The 16196-nt window shown below is 36.6% G+C and overlaps 2 protein-coding genes across 2 annotated transcripts; both read right to left on the bottom strand.

Moving 5' to 3' along the window:
• Positions 1 to 1631: 1631 nt before the first annotated feature.
• On the bottom strand, positions 1632 to 3613 carry LOC145889728 (uncharacterized). Its single transcript, XM_082980743.1, has 7 exons — positions 3394 to 3613; positions 2871 to 3095; positions 2313 to 2504; positions 2160 to 2228; positions 2001 to 2088; positions 1827 to 1948; positions 1632 to 1752 (listed from the first exon to the last, which is right to left on the bottom strand). Exons 1-7 carry the CDS (start codon positions 3611 to 3613, stop codon positions 1643 to 1645), a joined length of 1026 nt encoding a protein of 341 aa, XP_082836869.1. The 3' UTR covers positions 1632 to 1642.
• An 11329-nt stretch (positions 3614 to 14942) lies between these two features.
• On the bottom strand, positions 14943 to 15976 carry LOC145889721 (uncharacterized). The gene is made up of 4 exons (XM_082980728.1): positions 15894 to 15976; positions 15596 to 15683; positions 15282 to 15406; positions 14943 to 15040 (listed from the first exon to the last, which is right to left on the bottom strand). The coding sequence occupies exons 1-4, from the start codon at positions 15955 to 15957 to the stop codon at positions 14943 to 14945; spliced, it is 375 nt and encodes a 124-aa protein (XP_082836854.1). The 5' UTR covers positions 15958 to 15976.
• Between the last annotated feature and the right edge of the window lie 220 nt (positions 15977 to 16196).

The raw sequence follows: 16196 nt of genomic DNA, 5'->3' as shown, positions 1-16196 counted from the left end.
AATAAAAAGAAATATCTTCGGCACGAATCCCGATCAGGTTTTCTTCTAGGTATCTTAGGCGGGCGTATGACCGATATTGCCAATACCCCGCCCACCTAACAACGAAATTGTTTTTGACTGGAAGGTGCTCAATACTGCCGCTTCTTTCCTAGGCCGTGTCCGTTAGGTGGAGTACGCCTTAATTTCAAGCAGCGCCACCGGTGGCTGCATTAACCAAACGCTCGACCTGTATACCAAAAATAAAACCTGATCGGGACTCGTGCTCAGGATATCCTGGGTTCAAATCCCGGTGTGGTCAAAAAAAGGAAGAACGTAATTTGTCATGTTTGTTTAACTTTTCTCTTTGTTCCCCTTCTTTTATGTGTGAATCGTGTCCTGTACTGTGGTAGCGTAAAGGTACAAGAACTATTTAAGTTTGTGTAAAATGTTTAATAGAATGGGCTTTGTTTTGTATTTTGTATTACGAAGGACCTCAACTTGCATTAATTTATTTGTCAAGGATATTTATAATTAACTTAAAATCCAAATTTCCACAAACTTCACCTGCCATTTTTGCCGATCCGCCTTCATTTGTATTGATAATGGTTGTAGAAACAATCGAAACGTTTACATGAAGTTTTCCAACACTGTATTGGCTATTCTGTTCATATTAAAGATTTACAAACTTGTTTGTTGAGGTTAAGCATGAAATTTGAATTGTGTTGTCATCGGTTTGTGTACAAAGAAATCTGTTTTATCCACTTTTGTGTAAATATATGCTTTCACTCTATACTCCGATCCTATAATGTTGCGATATATTGTGAGAGTAACACCATGACGACTCTCATCTATAAACAGGCGATTACATTTTATAATTTTTTCTTTAAGTTGTTTATTTAAGCGAATTTTGAGTTTTCGGTGTCTGTGGGACCATAAGACAATCAGAGTTCCTGTCTTTTGTATAATTTACTGGTCAAGTTATACAAAAATGACGCAAAACAAGAACATTTTAACAAGAAAATGCAAGTATACTTTTATATGCATTTTCGCAGCATAAATCAAAAAAAAATTCAGTATAATTCACAATTTTTTAGTCTTTCTGAAGGATTCACTTGGCAAACGGTTAAATCAAAATGAACAGATGATTATCAGTCTTAACAAATTTCAAGCCGGAGAACAGTATAATGCTTCTCTGTCAAGAAAGTTGTGCCTGTCCAAGCGATAATAGATTCTAATGGAAAACAGTAGAGGAAGTAGGCAACGTTGCCGTAATACCGTTAAAACTTGTCTTCGTCCTCTGCAATGTACAGAAATTGCTGTACACTCAGTTAATGTGTTAACGGCAAGAATTACGTTGCGTATCTATGTATTGCATGTTTTCAGTGCAAAAAACGTTCTGACCAGTAAAACGGCGATACAATAGGAGACATGACGTAACACTATGGAACACATAATGTAAATGCCAAACATGATTCGGAAAAATGTAATCTTGACCAACAGTAGGCACAAGCACTGCGCATAGAACGAAAAAACACATTTGAAGTAAACTAGCTGCAAGAGAAAGACATAAATCATGCAAGGTGTGTGTCAGTAAACATAACAGTATCGTCGATCATTGCGCAAACACACACCACCAAGTTCAATTAATGCGTGTGAATCTAAACTAGACAGAAAAAGTAATGTAAGACGCATCTTCATTTGTTGCAGATACGTTGCCTTTCACGTTCACGTAACTTGGATTTCTCGACGCAGAACCACCAGTTGCGGTAACACCTAAAACGGTGACGCGTTTTTCTTAATCGCGGACATGAATACTGGGTTTACGAAGTCTACGTCCAAACTCATACCTGATATTTCCTCGTATGCGTATTGACTTTGTTGTTGTTGTGCAGGATCAGGGTTTTCGTAATTCTCTGTGCACTCTCTATGACGAGCCCTTTTACATTCTGTGTTGCTTTGTGATTCACTTCTGAGCCAAATGCTATTTAAGTTCAAAATTGTTTCGTTGGATGTAATTTTACCGTTTGTCATTTCGTTGTTTCCAGATCACAACACAGGAAACGATGTTTGTTATAACCAGGAACACAATAATACAAACAAAGATGGAATCTACATACAAAGAAGGAAACACGCGACACGTTACATTAAAGGTTGTTATATTTTAACAATTTCCAGTTTACCTTTGAGACTGCTATCAGACGTTCCTGCATTTTTCACGAAAGAAATTGAACTCTGTGCAGTTGTTGATTCTTAATGTTAAATAAGAAGAATTCTGACGTTTTTTTTATGTAGGCTTTTCAATGGTAATGAACTTTCGGTACAATGACCCATACCATGCGATATTCGGTTGTTCATTGTAGATTGAGATGTACGCGGGGATGCATGTGGAGTGGACGAAGGTTTGGTTTCGTGTGTTGATGGGCGTGTAGTTGCTGCTTGTGTTGTTACAGGTGACGTAGATGCTGTTGTTAAGTCTTTTGTTGTTACAAGACTAAGCTTAGTCGTTGACTGTTGTGTTTTGATTTCTGTAAAATGAATATTTTTGTAGTGTGTGTTGGCATGTTTATCGTAGGCGAATTGATGCAACTACAGATTATTCTGATCTACGTTAAGGATTCAGAACAAATTATTGGTAATTATGTTTTTAGTCTAATGTCCGGGTTTTTGAAAATGCATCATTTTTCTACGCCTTTTCTTATTAAAAGTAATTCAAACTTTGCTCGAAAATATCAAGCGCATGTAATAAACCTCAGGTCTGAACACAGCGTGGAAATCGTAGGCAGTTCAGTTAAAAATTAACTGTCCTGAGACCGCATCATAATTATTATTGACGATTATTCTCACATTAAATCTTCCAGAAGCGCAATATGTAAGTTATCATTTCTTCTTACTTTGACAAACATATCTTGATGAGTATGAACAGGGAACATCTCTCCATCTGAATGTTGAATCAAGTTCATAAATCCAACCCATTATCACACAATCCTCATTTCCTCCAATGTTGTTTGGTGCCCCTGAATTCCACTGTGACACATCAACACTCGTTCCATCTGTCCACTGAAACTTGTTGGTTCCTGTGATTCTTGTGGCACCGATGTAAAACGAGAAGGGATGGTCTGCGGAAAAGGCGAGTTTACAACAGTTTTTGCTTTCTTTTGCTATACACCCAATGTTGTACTTTTTCATCGCGTAATTTTCTTGCCATTGGTTCCAGTACTGTGTTTAATTTACTTTCTGACGAAGCCTAGTCGTTCGTACAGACGAAGCGTCAGAAGAATATAATCTTTTGCAAACAAAATGTGTATATTTGTTGTTTTTGTTTCACCGGAAGAACAAACCAAAACCAATTTTCAGTTTTCAGACACTTTATACGCGATAAAATAGTCAATTTACTGAAATTTAAATAATGTTTACCTGTTACGATTATCTTTCCCACTAGAAAGTTGAAAACTTGAGTTATTTTAACATTTGCCACACCAGCATTTCTTGCAGCACACCCACTTGCAGCTTGGGCATAAGAACTGACTGCACTGAATTCAATGTAATACTCGTAATCTTGAAACTCGTGCCAGGTTTGTGCTTTGACACGTAAAACTAACAAAACGATGAAACCAAAGATCGCAAGCATTTCCATTGTAATGATCTATAATATAATCAGTTAAATAAACACTGCACAGTAAGGTGATTTATTTGTTAAAACTTACCTTTAATCACCGTAGTATCATTATATGCTTTCAACCCAGTATTTGTGTTACGCTTAAACAAATATTGTGAAATCTTTTCTAAGACTTAAATCAGATACTACCAGCCTTAACAAGTAAGATTAACATGAGAAATATATCAAAGAGTTGCAGGTCGTCTGGCGCCTATTTGAAACCAAAAAGCTGCACTTTTACTGCAAAGGTGATCGGAAAGTTCGAACAAAAAATGGATCAACATACTTTTATTATTTATTTTTATTTAAGTATGGACACAGAGAGCAACCGCAAAGTCTTCAGAATTAAATTTTCCCTCCGATGCTACTTTTTTACAATTTTTTTGTTGTAGTTTATTTAGTTGATATACATACTTATCGTTGTAGTTACTTATGTTGAACCTTTGAAAAAATACAAATAATACGTTTGCTTCTTTCTTACTTGTGGCCCGCAAAACTTATTTCCTACTGGGATATACAAGTAGAACTCAATAGTTGACTCTTACGACACAAAACTTTACTGACATGTACATTGTTACTGATGCTGTCAGGCATATTTTATTGCTGAATACTGCCCTTCTGGCAAACTTTATTCTATTTACGTTTCTCAACGTTTCGGCTGTTATCCAACAACCTTCATCAGGAGGAAGAATGTAAGTTGACACATTTGAGGCACATATACTGACATGTATTGAACGATGAACCAGCAAATAGAATCATGTCACACAAAACGTCACAGAGGTTTTCCTGTTGCGGCGTGTGGGTGGAAATCTATGTGTGCCTGCACATATGTTGTTTCACAAACAGTTAAACAATCTCCCAGTAACAGTGTTCTGTGAAGTCATAAAATATTATGCGTCTCATCTACTTCGTTTACAGGTTTACACTTTCTCAATGTTTATGCTCGTCTCGAGGGATGAACGCAAAATACCATTGAATAACGAAATACAAGAACTGCACTATTACTGATCGCATTCGTTTTTATAAGATCACCTCGTCAACACGAAGGCATATACACCGACTTGCAAGTAATCTGCGGTAAATATATTTAAAACCGATAGTACATCGAACTTCAAGCGAGTGTTTTACGAAGGAGAAAGAATAGACAAAACGTTTCAACAATGTGATAGTTAGGCCACAAATTCAACATAAGCAGCTTGATTTGTCGACGCTGTAGTTAGTTTCACGTTCACGTAAGATGGGCGTCGGATAGACGTAGAAGAAACACCTGTAAAATTTATATAGATCTATAATTAGAAATATATTGAAGTGAAAGAAATTACGAGCAACTTGGTATTCCAATAAAGTCGAAATGATGCTGCTTGACAGAAATTTGATAGTTTGTGCTAGCTTTCAGGTTAGGATTAATCTTTAAACAGTATTATCTCTGTTGGATGATTAGGACAAGTATAAAATGAACTCGGCAGGGAGAATTCAGTGCAAGTCTACATCACCTATTTTACACACCTGGTATTACGTCTTCGTATGAATGTGGATTTTGCTGCTGTTGTCGATCTGGTTTAAAATTTTCGTAACTTGCTGAAGACGTGTTGTGATAAGAAGGCTTGATTTGTGTTGATAAGTGGGATATCCTTTCAAAAATAATTCTAATTCATGTCATACTGTGCTGTCAGAATTAAGTAACGTTGTATTCTGGCAATTACAAAGCATAAATATATACAGTGAGCAAATTAGTCTGCATGTTTGATAAATGTATAAACAGAAAACGTCTTGCTTCACCGATCACAACAACTCATTTCTCACCTTTTTCTTAACTTACAGATTACAACACAGCAAATGATGGTTATCACGAGCAAGAACGAAACAGAAGATATTAGGATAATGCGATCGACTGCAAAAACAAAGCAAAGATTTTCTTTCGATACCCGTTGTGAAATCTGCTTTGTTTTCCTTTGGGTCTCACGTTTTTGCTAAACAAATGTTTTGCTTAATTGCAAACGTACTTGGCCAATTTGGAAATCAATAATATTGTATTTACTATCTATACATAATTGAAATAGACTTTACATATTTTTAGGAGCTTGAATCTTACGTTCAAAAATATAGGTCGTCGGTGTTTCTAAATCACTCATTGTAAAAAACGAACTTTCTTTCATTGTGGATTCTAAACATAAAAAATTCATTCAACAAGAATGTTTATTACACATCAATCTACATAGAATTATAAATGAGTAAGTTTGCTTGCTAACTGTTCATACCATACAAATGATGCTTCATTTTTGTCGTTTTCATAGGGTAAGTTGATGTTGGTGATGTGGGTGCAGTTTTTTGTGTTAATTGGCTTGGTGAAGATGTAATTGTTGCCGTAGTTGTTTCCTGTGTTGTTACAGATGAAGTTAATGCAGCTGTTATTTTTTGGGTTGTTGGTTGAGTAGTCAATTTCATCGTTGACTGTTGTTCTGTGGTTACTGCAACAAATGTGCATATTGATTGCAACTCACTGAATCAATGTGGTGGTAAAAATAAAGTTTGAAATGCAAATCAGCATTACAATGGGCCAAGCCTCAATCAGCCACTACCCTTGTAATTTTTAAGTGCAATCTAACGGCAAAGTTTTTACTTATCGTGATCAAACTTACTTCTCTGGCAAATATATCGCGATGTTTGTGAACATGTTTGATCTCTCCATCCGAATGTTGAATCAAGTTCATAAACCCAACCTATTATCACACAATCCTCATTTCCTCCCAGGTTGTTTGGTTCCCCTGTACCTGGAACCCACTGAGCTACATCAACACTTGTTCCATCTGTCCACTGAAAGTTTTTGGTGCCTGTGACTCTCGTTACGCCGATGTAAAACGAGTAGGGATAGTCTGAAAAAGTGATTGCCATAATCAAATTTTAAATGTTGGCAACTTACAGATGCCTATAACTATCACCACTCACATATCACATAATTTAAATGTAGTTTTCATCAAAAGTTTTTAAAATTACGTTGTCAAGTAATTTGCTCACCATGAATAAAAACAACCGAGGTTAATTGTAAATATTTTAGCTGACGTTGTAAAAAAATGTCTATTTACTCTTCACCTGTTACATTTATCTTTGTGACAAGAAAGTTAAACACTTGAGTTGTTTTTACATTTGCTACATCAGCATTTCTTGCAGCACATTCACTTTGAGCTTGAGCATATGAACTGACTGCACTGTATTCGATGTAATACTCGTATCCTTCAAACTGGTGCCATGTTTGAGTAGTGACTGGTAAAACCACACATGAAATAAAAACAAAAATCTTGTATATTTTCTTCATAATGACTGATGCAAATGACTGGATATCAAGAACTGCATAACAAAGTGATTCACTTTCCAGCACTTGTTTCACAGCCACACGAACAGGCGTAGGATCTCAACCCACATGGTAAGGTACGTGCACTCAAATATAGACGTAACTGCCAGGTTGGGTTTTCTACCACACACAATGATATTTTAACCCCGTGGCTATGAATACTTTACGCGCAAATTGCCAAGCATGTTAATGTTTGTTTGCGATAAATAGTTTTGTGGGTTCGCCGCTTGCTACCACTATGTTTGTATTTCCAATGGAATCATCATGATGTTTCAATTTGGCACATATATACATAACTTTTGTTTGTGTAACGTAACATTTTCCTAAAAGGCAGACTTGAAAATACAGGCGTAGCGTGGATTACCCGGTTCGCTGCCCAAACGGAAAGTGCATACTGCATACTAACTCGGAATATTGACTTGTGATCCATATTGTGTAGTTCAAAAACTTTCCGTCAGGTAGTGGTAGAGCGCATTTAGTAATAAAAATTGTAACGTTCGTTGGCAAAATAATCAGCCTCACATGACAATGGATTCAAAAACTTGCTTGTTGCCGAGAATCAAGTTACAGAATAATGTTTTTGTACTTTCAGGCCTACAACCTGAATGCTGCGGTGCTGAATGGCTAAAACGTCACTGGAAGGTTGCGGTGCTTGAAGTACAACGAATTCATTTTTCCACAAACACAGCCTGAATTTTGTGCTCCATTTTCACCATAATTTTCGCATGTGCACTCATTCAACCGTAAAATTGACTTTTGTGCATCACTGGTTTGCTTTGTGATTTTGAGACAAATTTTCTATTGAGAAAAAGGTCTACACGGTGGGCATTAACCAGCACCGAAACTTATTTTCATAGTCTTGTTACGCCTTCCCATCACAAAGCCGATTTTACACAAAACATCATACCGTAATATTGAAGGTGTCGAGTCTTGTTATAGCATGTGACGCATATCCTTGTACCGAGACGCCAGACGTTTCTTCATGTTTATATGCGCGGTAAAAAATAACCGATCTTCGTGGTAGAGCAGAGAGCAACATAATGCGTAGAAATGTAGGTATATGGATAAGTATCGAATATAAATTCTCTTCGTTATTTGCAACAACTTGGAATTATGTTTGTTTGTTCATGTCAAAGTACGTAAACTGTAGCAAAGCTCAAATGAAATTAGGTTCTTACGTCGACATCAAGAACCTGATTTATGTAATAACCTGCGTTGTTCATCTTGTGAATGCTCAAACATGGCACCAGTTTGAAGGTCACGAGTATTACATCGAATATAGTGCAGTCAGTTCTTTTGCTCAAGCTGAAAGTGGATGTGCTGCAAGAAATGCTAATGTGGCAAATGTTAAAACAACTCCAATATTCAAATTTCTTATCAGTAAGATAAGTGTATCAGGTAAATGCTCTACAAATTGAGAACCACCGTGGAGCGTACTGTGACCAAACGGCTGGTAGCACCATCCTATACCAAGCAGCTGTTGCGCTCCACGGTGGATTGGTACCTAGTTTGGTACCCAACGGATCGACGATGACCGAAAATTAGTTTCAACGCTAGCCCAGTGCCACAATCACCAGCTGCCTAGATGAAACTAAATACTTCGAAACAGTGTCTACACCCTCTTTAGAGCTTTAAAATTATTACTTTGGCACCTGCTATCGCATGACTAGGTAGACCGCCCCACTGCACTTGCCTTTACTAGACGATCTTTGACGATTATTCAGGGTTATTGACATTCCACTAAGATTAGCTGATCAAAGTTTTTTTTACAAGAGAGTGACTTTCGATTGAATGTTATGCAAGTGTTTCAAACAACATAAATTATAGTGTGAGCTGCATACACATATGGCCACTGTTTCGACCTTAGGTCTTATTAGTGCAGTTGGGTGTTACTATGGACGATCATAAATTATGCTAAGCAAGCAAAAGATTTCTTTTTTATTTGTACATCACTAGCACGATGAGTTTACAAACCATTTTTTAGATGTTCGAGCAATCAACCTCACAACCCAACTTACGTCAATCAAACAGATCCTTCGTCCGCGATACTTTCCTCACAAAATCCGTATGTTGGAAACGTATTCGAAGGAACGACCAAGGCGGCTTCCCTACAAAATATTGAAGAGGAGGGTGCGGATTTAAGTAGCAATGGCAAATGTAACAACATATATGCAGTTGTTGTGAAAAAAGGAAAAAAGTCTACCAATAAACAGATGGCATTCAACAGTAGACACACATTTTAACTGGAGTTTTATTGATGGACTTGCTTTTCCATATTAAAGTCAAGAGTTCTCGAACATCCTTTTGAAAGATCAAAGGAATATTATGTCTAGTATTTATGAATGTGAATGAGATTATATGTGCAGAACCACTGTCAAGCTACTTGCATATCTAATCAAACTTCCACTATTGTTTTTGTGACGTCACCACATAGTGTTGTGTGTTTTGCGTTATGATGTCCCACGCACATTCCTCTGCAATGTTTTGTAAGATATCAGTGTATGTATTATCCACTCCACGTCATTTACTCAGGCATATAGGGGCCGTTTTATCCAACACTGTCATACAAGATCTTTCGTTACAAAACGATGGAAATTCGCTAAAATACAGTGGCATAATCAACATAATTTGAACGGTCTGTACTCTTTGCTTAGAGCGTGGCAGCAAGTTACTTGGCAAACGGGCTAAAAACTTTAGATAATTCATCGTAACCGACTGTTTTCATCTTGAGAGCTAGTTTGTAATCATAGTAAGAGGTCTCGTAGTATTCAATAGTAGCTCACAGGAGTCTTGCTTCGAGGCGTTGCGCATTGTCCGCACGCCTCGCCACCTAGGTTTCCTTAACATCCTACTCGTCGAACAAACCAGTTGCACTTTCTTTACTGTGAGACAATGTGTTGAAAACACAAACACAGATTGAAGTATTGTTCAAATAATCGAAGGATCCAATTTTCTTTCGACACAAAACCAGAAGCACGTTTTTTAGTTCGTTATGAAAGATCTCATCGGGGTCATAATATGTGTTGTTCATCTTGTCAACGCCCAAACCTGGCACCAGTTTCAAGGTCACGAGTATTACATCGAATACAGTGCAGCTAGTTCTTATGCTCAAGCTCAAAGTGGATGTGCTGCAAGAAATGCTAATGTAGCAAATGTTAAAACAACTCAATTGTTCGACTTTCTTATCGGAAAGATAAGTGCAACAAGTGTGTTATTGAATTTTCGTGTATGGTATGTTGCATGTTTTAAAGAACAAGGCATTTGATTTAAAAATCAGGATGTACAAATAGTCGTCATTCACGTTCCTATTTGAGATTCGACATTCACGCTAATCCGATTTTGAAACACTGAATCACAATATCGCAGAAGAGCACAACGCAAATGAACTATGCAAGTAAATGTTACAATATATCATGGGAACGTATACAACCTTGGGGGCTATCGAGTCAGGCGCCAGTGTGATGGCGATTTCCTCACGTGGGAGAATTACGCTCTGTCGTAGAATATCTGCTGAATACTGACACTTACTTACAGCGAATACTGCAATACTAAAATGTAAACAACAGCGCCTGAAACGAGACTAACACAAACTACAATGATATATAATCATGTCGATACAACGAAAGAATACACACCGCATTCAGAGTAAAACAAATGCTTTTAACATCTAAGGAGAAAGTATTCAAATTTGGTCTTTATTAGAATATGTTCTGTGTTGTTGCATTTCTAGTACGATTGTAATTAACATATTTTTATTTTTTTGTAGACGTTCCCTACTCGTTTTACATCGGTGCTACGAGAGTCAAAGGAACCAACAGGTTTCAGTGGACAGATGGAACAAGTGTTGATGTAGCACAGTGGAATCCGGGGGAACCAAACAATAATGGAGGAAATGAGGATTGTGTGATAATGGGTTGGGTTTATGAACTTCAATCAACATTCAGATGGAGAGATGTTAAATGTTTACCTGACTACACATCAAGATATATTTGTCAAAGATCTAGTTCAAGTTAGATATCTCATTTTAGTAAAAAGCACAACAATTCGTTCGTAAATTGGTTCTGGGCCAGGTATTATCGAGAATTAATCTTATATTATACACAAAAACTAAACAAAAATTAAATGTTTGTTTTTTGTTTGTACCTGTTTGGTAACTGTTTGTCTTTATACAGATGTTCGTTATTCCACTTTTGCAACAAGAATGTCAACCAGTGAAACTTCACATACTACAGAAATTTTTATCAACACACCAAGTACTCAAACCACTTTATTTGCATACCAACATTGCCACAAAACGTGTATCAAGTTTTAACATGAAGTTATTGTGTTACCCGTAGAAACTGTATCACGTTTATTCTTTTTGTGAACATATTGTATAATAGTATATGGATCCGTTATGTATTATGCACGCATACAAACAGGTACTTATACAGTCAACACAACGTCTACCCAACTGACACTTGCATCGAAAATTCTTACTCGTAATTCAAGTACTTCATCTACTCTTTTCCCATCCTATAACAATATACAAGACGTAAACACAATTTTGATTGAAGGTAAGTCTGTTGTCTGAACTGATTACCAATAGCACAAATTTCTTTCTTTTTACTAACAGGATTATTAACGTAATTATTTCAGAAACAACTTCTAACTACTGGGACCCGACAACAAAACCAAAAGATCAATCAGGTGCAAAGATGATCCTATCTATCAAAGCTTATAGCGGTTGGCGAAATTTTTATCAAAGAAAATATCTAGCAGAACTGTCTAATTAGGCTGTTCAGTTAATGTTAATCAAGCTGAGCTAAATTCATGTTTAAATGTTTTTTTTTAGTGTTTTTAGTTACAGAAACAACAGACATGGTTTCTGTTGTTCTCATTGCCTCGGGGGCGGGAATTGTCTTTCTTGCTATTACTGTTGCCTTGTGCATCTGTACACTCAAGCGCAAAAAGTATTGGAAATTGTTTTAAAAGTATTGACACAATAAAGTTGAGTTACTGATGAGACATAGTTTTTTGTATCTATAGCACACATGGTATCTATAGAACACACTCTTTTCAACAAAAAATAGCTTGGGTGTATACGTAGTTGATTTAATACTATCAGATTTTTTTATGTATGATGCAATTTGAAAATAAATTTACAATTATAATAAAAAAACTAATTGTATTTCAAGGTCACAAAAGCGGAACCATCCTGAATACGCCGAAATAGGTAAAATCGGTTATCATAAAAGTTGTTTTTTGTTTTACTTTCACTTTGACGACTTGCATACAGACGAAGCAAAAATTAGAAGCAAACGGCCCAATATCGTGACTTACGTCAATCAATGCGACGTAACATCCAAAGCACCTGATGGACAGAACCCGGATAACAGTGGTGTGGTCGGCGAAACGGCATCTACGCAACACAATGGAACGGATGACGAGACCGCAACCAATGGGTCTGTGCAAGCAGAATTATACTTTGATATTGATGAGGAATCTTTCGGTGATGAATCACTCCCAAAAGTCGATGCATGTTATGATACTATCCCGGTGGAGGACACAGCATTAAAGGACGATGAGGCTTGTGGTGACGTATATGCCAGTGTAATCAAAAAGAACAACGGAAAACCGAAAAATTAACTAACCGTCAAAATCGCCACATGAAAAGTGATATTGGAAGTGATTGTTTGAATTGGAAATCAAACTCTTCTCTCACCACTAATCAACGCAGTTTAGTTTCAAACGCGCCATGTAAATATTTTTCAGTTCAAGACAAAGCAGTAAAAGTGCGCAAAGGTTGATTTTTGTTGTGAAGTATTTTGTTAACTTTTGCCGTTTTCGCTCATTGAATTCTCACTATTTCCTACCAACCTTCCACACGTATGTATTATGGACAATTTCATTGTTATATTGAATAAAGCAGTGTCTTCCACCATTTCTCGTGCGTCACTTTCTTGTGTTTTTGAAATATAACTACTTGTATATAACTATCAAAACACCTTTCCAGTGTTGGTATTTGTGACTCAAACTCCACGCTCCACACACTGTTGTGATTTCTTATGTAGAAAGTTATGATTTAAAATCCCACATCAACTCTATCGCCAGAACGCGCTCCTCTGCAGTGTTTTGTAAACGTTTGAAAGCGTGTGGTTATTCACATTGTATTGTTCTCCACTCAATCGTTTTAATGTGACCATCATACAGCTCATGCCTAAATCCTGTGGTGCTGGTTTGGCCTTCTCTTTGTAATTAAACATGTATTACATGATTGCTGTTATGACATAAAACTAAAAATTTGGCTAGATCTGTTCTGTCATTACCCTAATGTTACTCTCAGTGTCTCTGCCAGTTTTGTTTATGAAACACTGGATAAAAGCTACTATTACGTAACAGCTCATCTCATCACGTTAGTTATACTGCGTAGTAGGCTACGTTGTATCCCATACCTTGCAGTGATAAGTGAGGTCTTGTTTTAACTTGTTACTGGTCCTTATTATAAATATTACATAACACTGACAACAATTTTGTGGTTGTTTGATGAAAAAATTACCTTTCTTCAAATGGTAATAATGTACGCGTTCACTGTTGCTTTGTGTTTTGTACCTTCAATAATACTTATTGAGTAACCACTTATTCATATTTAGAACTTAATTTATTATTAAAGTATATGTTTTCGCTGCAACAAAGTTTAAGTGTTTTTGGCTCAAAGAATTGCTTTTCCAAAACTTTTGCCTGTGCTCAGATAAACTGTACGTCAAACATAAATTACATATTCACTTGTTTTAGGTTGGTATTGACAACAGTAGTGCACCCTATTTCAACCTATAATCAGTGGAGCTGGTTGACAATAGCAGTGAACTATACCGTTTTAACTGACAGGCGCAAAGTTTTTCACTCCCACTGTGGAGGACGAGTCACATTGTAGCGCACCACAAGCAAAGTGCTTGATTTGGTATTATTGTAATAAACATTCAGCCAGGCGAGATTACATTTGTCTTTTGAATCCTTGTGTTTGTGAGATATACCCTGTGATATCAAAACACGCTTTCACTGCTGTCGCTAGTGATGTAACCTCCACACACTGTTATAATTTATGGTGTTTTCTGTGAAGGTGTGGGTGGCACAAACACGTTTTAATGGGTATTGGGACATATAGGTCTTGTTGAAGTTTAAATCAAGCTCAATGATTTTCTGTACTTTGATGTTTATTGCGCATCTTGTCCACAAAACAGTTACTTTATTCACATGTATGATAAACCAGCAAATAGGATCATGTAACACAAAACGTCACACAGGTTTTCCGAACTTATCATGTGGGTGCAGACAAGTTGTGTCACAAACAATTTTTGGAAAGATCTCCTCATGCACACGTATGCTTACACCCACTTGCAAGTCACCTGTGGTAAATACATGTAAAGACTGATCGTACAACGAACATCACGTGGATATTTTACAAATGAGAACAGTTGATGATTACAAGGTTATACAAAAGGCATACAAAAAACATTTGTCGAAACGCACTTTCAACAGTATTACAGTAATTTATATAAACATCGCAGAGCTGAAAATCTTAACGAAAAATATAATAGCCACAAAAGCAGTCACATTGTTGCATGTGTTGTAATGTTGACCTTCAAAACCGTACGTCAACGTTATGCAGTGCTCCAAAAATGAACACAGAGAAATCCATGTGGTCGAAATGTTAAAGGTTGATGCGATGTCCAAATTTATAATTCGACCAAAAAATGCAGCAATAGTTAAATCGCAGAAAATGATAAATAATCCTAAGTCGTCTGTCTGTTTCAAGTTTTTACGACATATATATTTCGCCTGTCTGTGCAGGCATCGTCAGTATCGCTAAAAAAAACAACACAACAACGGAGTCAGCCAACAGTAATGCAAATGTAAAAATACCTTACAAACTAACAATCAGATAGTTAAATCGTTTTGAAAATGTTGACAATGTGCTAGTTATGCCACAAATTCAACATAAGCAGCTTGATTTGTCGTCGCTGTTGTCAGTTTCACGTTCACGTAGGATGGGCGTCGGATAGACGTAGCAGAAACACCTATAAAATTTATTTTTTATATACTTCCTATAATGAAAAATATATTGAAGTAAAAAAATCTAGGGGCAACTTGGTGTTCCAATGAAAAGTCGATGCTTGGGAGGAATGTGATAATTTGCGCCAGTTTTCATGTCAAGGTTAGTCTTCAAACTGTAGAATGTGTTTTGGATAATTGGGACAAATACAAAATGAACTCGGTAGGAAGAGTTCAGGGCTAAGTTGCATTATTTATTTTACACACCTGGTATTATGTCTTCGTATGAATGTATTTTTTGTTGCTGTCGTTGCGCTAGATCAAAATTTTCATATCTTGCAGAAGACGTGTTTTGACGAGAAGGCGTAATTTGCGTTGTTAGGTGGGATATCCTTTCAAAAAGTATTTTAAATCAGTTCGTACTGTGCTGTTATTATAGGATTTGTACAGCATCGGTTGTAACTGCGAGCAAATTAATGTGCCTGTTAGATTGAACAATCACCGTTATTTACGCATGGGGCAGAAGGTGTAAAATCATATAAATGCCGGAACAAGAAACGTCAAGCGTCAAGCTTTCTCACCTTTTTCTTAACTTACAGATGACAACACAGCAAATGATGATTATGACGAACAAGAACGAAACAGAAGATATTACGATAATACGTTCGACTGCAAAAACAAAGCAAAGATTTTTTTTTGATACCCGTTGTGAGAATCTGCTTTCTATTTGCTTTAGGGCTCATGTCCAAATGTTTTACTTAATGGTGAATGTACTCGGCCGATTTGAATGTACTTAGCCGAGAAATCAAAATGATTGTATTATCATCTTTTCACATTTGGAGCAAAGATTTCACATATTTTTAGAAGTGAGAATCTTACGTCCAAGAAAATAGGTCATCGGTGTTTCTAAATCACTCGTTGTAAAAAACGAACTTCCTTTCATTGTGGATTCTAAACATAAAAAATTCTTGCAACAAGAAAGTCCATCACACATAAATCAACATAGAATTCTAAATGCGTATGTTTTGGGTGATAACTGTGCATACCATCCAAATGATGATTGATTTTTGTCGTTTCCGTAGGGTATGTTGATGTTGGTGATGTGGGCGCAGTTTTTTGTGTTGTTGGGCGTGGTGAAGATGTAGTGGTTGCTGTTGTTGTTTCCTGTGTTGTTACAGATGA

This window comes from Ascidia mentula, chromosome 1, assembly GCF_947561715.1.
Source record: "Ascidia mentula chromosome 1, kaAscMent1.1, whole genome shotgun sequence".
NCBI classification, from domain to species: domain Eukaryota; kingdom Metazoa; phylum Chordata; class Ascidiacea; order Phlebobranchia; family Ascidiidae; genus Ascidia; species Ascidia mentula.
The sequence above is the reverse complement of the archived record's forward strand: the minus strand, read 5'-3'. Positions and strand labels throughout refer to the sequence as shown.

Bases quoted from the DNA above. Each gene is read 5' to 3' on its own strand.
- LOC145889728 (XM_082980743.1), bottom strand. From the start codon at position 3,613: ATGGAAATGCTTGCGATCTTTGGTTTCATCGTTTTGTTAGTTTTACGT. The intron at 2,229-2,312 runs GTATGGGTCATT...TTTAACATTAAG, and splicing joins GAACAACCGAATATCGCATG to AATCAACAACTGCACAGAGT. The intron at 1,949-2,000 runs GTAAAATTACAT...CATTTGGCTCAG, and splicing joins AAACAACGAAATGACAAACG to AAGTGAATCACAAAGCAACA.
- LOC145889721 (XM_082980728.1), bottom strand. From the start codon at position 15,957: ATGAAAGGAAGTTCGTTTTTTACAACGAGTGATTTAGAAACACCGATG. The intron at 15,407-15,595 runs GTGAGAAAGCTT...ACTTTTTGAAAG, and splicing joins ATCTGTAAGTTAAGAAAAAG to GATATCCCACCTAACAACGC. The intron at 15,041-15,281 runs GTGTGTAAAATA...TAAATTTTATAG, and splicing joins ATACGAAGACATAATACCAG to GTGTTTCTGCTACGTCTATC.